The sequence below is a fragment of the Diaphorina citri genome, unplaced genomic scaffold (genome assembly GCF_000475195.1).
Source record: "Diaphorina citri unplaced genomic scaffold, Diaci psyllid genome assembly version 1.1 scaffold63, whole genome shotgun sequence".
NCBI classification, from domain to species: domain Eukaryota; kingdom Metazoa; phylum Arthropoda; class Insecta; order Hemiptera; family Psyllidae; genus Diaphorina; species Diaphorina citri.
Genome location: NW_007377500.1, coordinates 85,874 through 91,062, shown reverse-complemented (window position 1 = coordinate 91,062; position 5,189 = coordinate 85,874). Strand labels below are relative to the sequence as shown.

At 39.3% G+C, this 5,189-nt stretch overlaps 2 protein-coding genes across 3 annotated transcripts in view; both read right to left on the bottom strand.

Annotated features, from left to right (window-relative positions):
• The window catches only part of LOC103518882, a 12,340-nt gene extending 8,430 nt beyond the window's left edge, over nucleotides 1-3,910 (bottom strand). For both annotated transcript variants that reach the window (XM_017448115.2, XM_008483967.2), the window contains exons 1-2: nucleotides 3,600-3,910; nucleotides 3,104-3,288 (exon numbers count right to left, since the gene is read on the bottom strand). In XM_017448115.2, coding sequence (XP_017303604.1) covers nucleotides 3,110-3,288; nucleotides 3,600-3,852 — 432 coding nt within the window. In that variant the 5' untranslated portion in view covers nucleotides 3,853-3,910 and the 3' untranslated portion in view covers nucleotides 3,104-3,109. The remainder of the gene's footprint in view (nucleotides 1-3,103; nucleotides 3,289-3,599) is intronic.
• The window catches only part of LOC108253671, a 23,182-nt gene that overhangs the window by 5,930 nt on the left and 12,063 nt on the right, over nucleotides 1-5,189 (bottom strand). The gene's annotated exons all lie outside the window — the stretch shown is intronic.

The following is a 5,189-nucleotide window of genomic DNA, read 5'->3' as shown; positions in this document are numbered from 1 at the left end:
AAAAAAAAAAAAAAAAAAAAAAAAAAAAAAAACCGAGTGAAATGCATACTACGGTCTACGGTACGGAAGGTGCTCCTTCAGTCAATTCCATAGGAGTTTTTATTTGACTGAACATTTCTGAATTATTCATTTTTGGTCAGTCTGGTTAAAGCGTTAAATAAAAACACTCAAAATGAAACACATGACCAAACTTCTGACTAAAGAAAAACACTCGGTCAGTCCTGAATTATTCAGAAGTGTACACAATAAAACACGATTGTCCAATTTGGGTCAGCATGATTCAGTATATTTTGTACCTATATTATGCATCATCAGACTCATCAGCTCAAGTATTTATCAAACCCTACTTCTAAAATCATCCAACTAAATTTTAGTTAGTTACTGAAACTTCATAATTTTGAGTGATGCCAAGTTACCATTTTGAGTGCCAACACTTGTGTGCTTATTCCCATCAAAAAACTTATATATCTTGTCAAGTTATGTACTGTGTCCCAAATTGCTGAACTTCGCTGAACAATAGACACTGGAGAGTTGCTGAAAAGCATCAGCTGCCTTCGAAACACGAAGTCAAGTTATAGCAAAATCCTCAGGCTTGCAAAGTTCTGTACAAAACTAGGGCCCTAAACTTTCGCATGAACTTTGACTGTCACGTCAAGAGATGACGGGTACTTTAAGTTTTGGCGTCGGCTAAGTTCTCCCTTATCTCAGGTCTCGGGCTTATTAGGTATTCTTGATAGGTTCGTAAGTTCAATGAACTACATTGTGATTTGCATATAAATTCAATGAGAGAAAGTTTCGCACCCATTTTGTAGGGATGGACAAAGACAAAGTAGAAATTGGTGTACACGAGTATTGGGTGTATTTCATTGCTTGGAATTTATCTCCAAAAGAGACACCCGAGTCTTTGGGTTGCACCATCTCCTTCTTGATAGCTATCCGCTTCTCGACGGGATATCCTGCAAGTAGGTAGAAAGCAAAACTTTCATGAGATCTGAGAATTGTGTATTTAATTTTGGAACTTTGTGATATGTACTTTGAGCTTGGAACCATCTGATATGTTCCTTTAGCTTGGAACGTTCAAAATGGAAAAAATGTGTTATTTATCCGAATTTCGCACTCGATTAATGAGTTCAACCACTTTTACTTCATATCTGAAAAGACAAATTCAAAATTAACCTATCCATCACAGCTGTGTTTGGGGGTGACTGGAGTGATATTACAAACCTCGAACGCAACTTATCCGATGAAGTTTAGGTATAAAAACAGCACAAAGCTTGCACGATGAAAGTTTTGTGAAGTAATCTCAAAATTGGTCATTTGTAGGTATAAGCTTCGCTCACAAAAGACTTCTAGTTTAGACATCAGTGTTTAACTCTAATCTATTTGGTCAGGGAAAAATGGACTGGGGCCAAATGGTTTCGCCATGTTGTGTAGGGACTAGAGACCTTCAGTAGGAACTAATGATACCTACCAATTACCAATATTATCAGAGATTTAGCAACCTCCTTGGCCAAGTGGCTTGATCCGGAGGTCCCCGGTTCGTTTTCCGGCGGAGTCGAAGGTTTTTAGGCTCTAGTTTTTATCAGAGATTTTCTGCAAGAGCCACACCAGCCACTCTACACAGGGCTGTTGTAGAAGAGCTTGTTTAAATATTTGCATTTTTTTCAATACCCTTCTCGTCTATCCCTTTCGTATGCGGTTTTATGGCATTTAAAAAGTGGGTTACCTCCAGGCTAAAATGCGCTAATTCATCATACTCTCTCTCGTCCCCCGATTCTTTTCCCATAATCCTCTTCTATACAACGAGTGGAGATACAATGCCACATCAGAGGGCGAAAAATGCAAAAATGAAAATAACCCGACTCATGTTTTTAAATATTCATCATAAATAAATATTCAACATTAATCCAAACAAGTAGGTATGTACCACCTGTTCTTTTTCAATTTGTGCGGAATCTCGGCTTAACTAAGCACGTGTTTTGTCTGTATAATAAATAAAGATTATATTTATTTTGTTCCAAATAAAATAAACCTCATTTGAGGTTTGTTCAGAATAAGAAAGCGCTGGGCCGCGGGTTCGATTCCCGCCCGGGGCGGATTTTATCCTGGTACTGTTCCGGCAGCCAATAAATATTCTTCTTGTCCGTTTGGTTAGCTGTGGGGGTCGTGATGATCCACCAGACGGTTTTCATCGGCCTTAGTTTGTAAGTTTCTGGCTTTGTGACTATTCTAACTGGTGTTGTGGTAAAAAAAAAAAAAAAAAAAAAAAAAAAAAAAAAAAAACCTTTTAAAAAAAAAAAAAAAAAAAAAAAATCAATTTGTGCGGAATTTCGGCTTAACTAAACGCGTGTTTTGTCTGTATAATAAATAAAGGTTATATTTATTTTGTTCCAAATAAAATAAACCTTATTTGAGGTTTGTTCAGAATAAGATTCACATCTATAATATTTAGGCAGGTAAAAATCCGTCCCCTACAAAATCTGCCCCAAGAGCCTTTCAATCAAGAGCTTTGGCATTTGATATGATAGAAAAAGTTCTACCTATAATCCCTGTGGGATGATGGGAATACGAGTAGGTATTTAGTGGAAACTCCCTTTCCGAGAAACCTATAATACTCGAAGGTTCATTTGAATTCAAGACTTGAAAGACGGAATTTTGAAATGTTACAGGGAAAACACATTAAATTATTTTAGACTTATATTTTTTTATGAAACCAATTTACTTATAATACAGGCAAATTTGCTGTAAAACCAAACATTTAAATTTGAAGAAATGGTACATTTCCAAGTTTTGGAATTATTTTCGTGAAACTCAGATTAGAATACTTCTGGCTTGTAAATTAAATTGCCTGTATTACAAGTCTTGTAATACAATAGTTTGATGAAACGAGGCCCAGATTTAATGAAGATCTAAAGATTATTTATTTACCTACTCGTGTGTAGGTACATAGTTATTACATTACATATGTACATAAAAATTGCCAATCTGAAAAGACTAGGATTCAGTGGATGTGCCAATTTTTCAGAGAGTAGGTACTTCAGAAAGTAATGGAGAATAAAAGATTTTAGAACCAAGCGAATTGAGCTAAGAACTTTCAGGTTACCTAGATTTATTTACCGTGGGCGACGTATTTGGAATTATTGTTTCGTCGGAAGAAGGACTTCTTGCTGTGTGCAGGAAACTTGGATAGCTCCGGAATAGTGTTGCTTTCTTCCTCCAGGGTGACACCCGAGTCTTTGGGTTGCACCATCTCCTTCTTGATAGCTATCCGCTTCTCGACGGGATATCCTGCAAGTAGGTAGAAAGCAAAACTCTAATGAGATCTGAGAATTGTGTATTTGATTTTGGAACTTTGTGATATGTACTTTAAGCTTGGAACCATATTCTGATATGTTCCTTTAGCTTGGAACGTTCAAAATGGAAAAAATGTGTTATTTATCCGAATTTCGCACTTGTAATGAGTTCAACCACTTTTACTTCATACCTGAAGTGCGAGCAATTAAATTTACTTCGTTGAAAATCGAAACTCTTTTCAGAATTTCAGAGGCATTTTTCGTGTTAGTTACCCAATTACCTACGAAAAATGTTCGAATACTTACGACTTTCCCCCATATTGTGTACGTCAACAGCAGACTTGTAGTCATTCAGAGTATGCCGCATTTTCTCCAAGCTGTATGCTGTTGCTAGTTGTGTCATGATCTTCTGTTTGATTCTGTGAAGCTGCTCTGGGTTTCTGATACCTTCATGTGCGCCTGTATATTTGATCAGTTGATCCAGAATCAAATCCTCCATGTCTCGGAATTTCGTGTCAATATCTTTAGTATCCACGCTGTTGATCCCATTCTGACGCATGTATTGTTCCACTGGCCAGTTATCATTACCACTTCTCTTGAAAGACTTCTTCTTTCTCTTATCCCCTGGTTTTGACAGTCAATTAAAGAGCCAAGCCCTGTCTCTCCATTAGTCTGACCCGAAGGGCGCTCGGATTTTCTACTTAGCTTAATACTTTAATGCCGCCCAAATGTGGAAACAACATTAGAGCGATAAGCGCCCTCATTTCTTTTCCTCTCCATTCATTTATCACAAACATGGATACGCAATGTCCTGCACACAAACACTGAAACGCTGAAATTAATGTCTGGTGCCAGATAATCCTGCCCTGTCCAAATCTATCCTCCCTTTTTACCTTCTTCTGCCCTCTCCTTGCCTGTCCTTCCTTCTCTTATCTCTATTCCCTTCCTCGACCTCTTGTTCCTTTCCTCGTTTACTCTCTTCTTCACCCCTTAGTCACTTCCTTTCCCTTTTCTTCTACTTCTTCTTCTTCTCTCAGAATTTCCTTCCTTCTCTTATCTCTTCCTTAGCTTATTGTTCCTTTCCTACTCCCTCCTCTATACTCTTCTTCATCCCTTAGCCACTTCCTTTCTCTCTTCTCCTTCTCTCAGAATTTCCTTTATCTAATCCTAGCTCTTACCCTTTGTTCCCTCTTCCCTCTAAAGTACTTTCTCCCTCTCCTGCTCTTTCTTCCCTCCCACATTACCTTCCCCTATTCCTTTTGTCTCTCTTCCCTCTCGTAGTATAACGTTCTGCTTTGTCTCTCCTTTGTACACGCTCCCTCCCTTAGTCCCTTTTCTAATCTCTCTTGCCTCTCCTATTTTTCCCCCCTCTGCTCTTTCTTATAATACTTTTCCCCTCTCCTACACTGCCCCCTCCCTTTCTTACTACACTTCCCCTATCGTCCTTGACTTTGTCCAAGTCGTTTTCGCTCGAGTGAGCTTTTTCTTCGGCACCGATAAGACTTTCCGACCCATTGAGCTTTCCAATGGGCCTTTGAGTACCACTGGTCATCAACAACTTACCGAGGCGTGTTTTTTTAAGAGGTTCGACAGAGGGCATTGTAACTGCTAAGGTCTTATCGTCCCGAAATCGAAGAGAGAAGAAAGACAGGATAGGAGAAAGCCAGCCGTTCCGAGAACGAACATTATCCCATCAGGATAAAATCCGCCCCGGGCGGGAATCGAACCCGCGGCCTAGCGCTTACAAGGCAGACGCACTACCAACTAAGCTAACTAGGCTGACTGGGGGACCTTAAACAGCCTGAAATTTCCCTTGCTACAGAAATGGTTTCAGGCCCCCTTGATGAACCTAGGCCTGATGACCCCCTCCCCTCTGGAAGCCCCTGGATAGGTGCA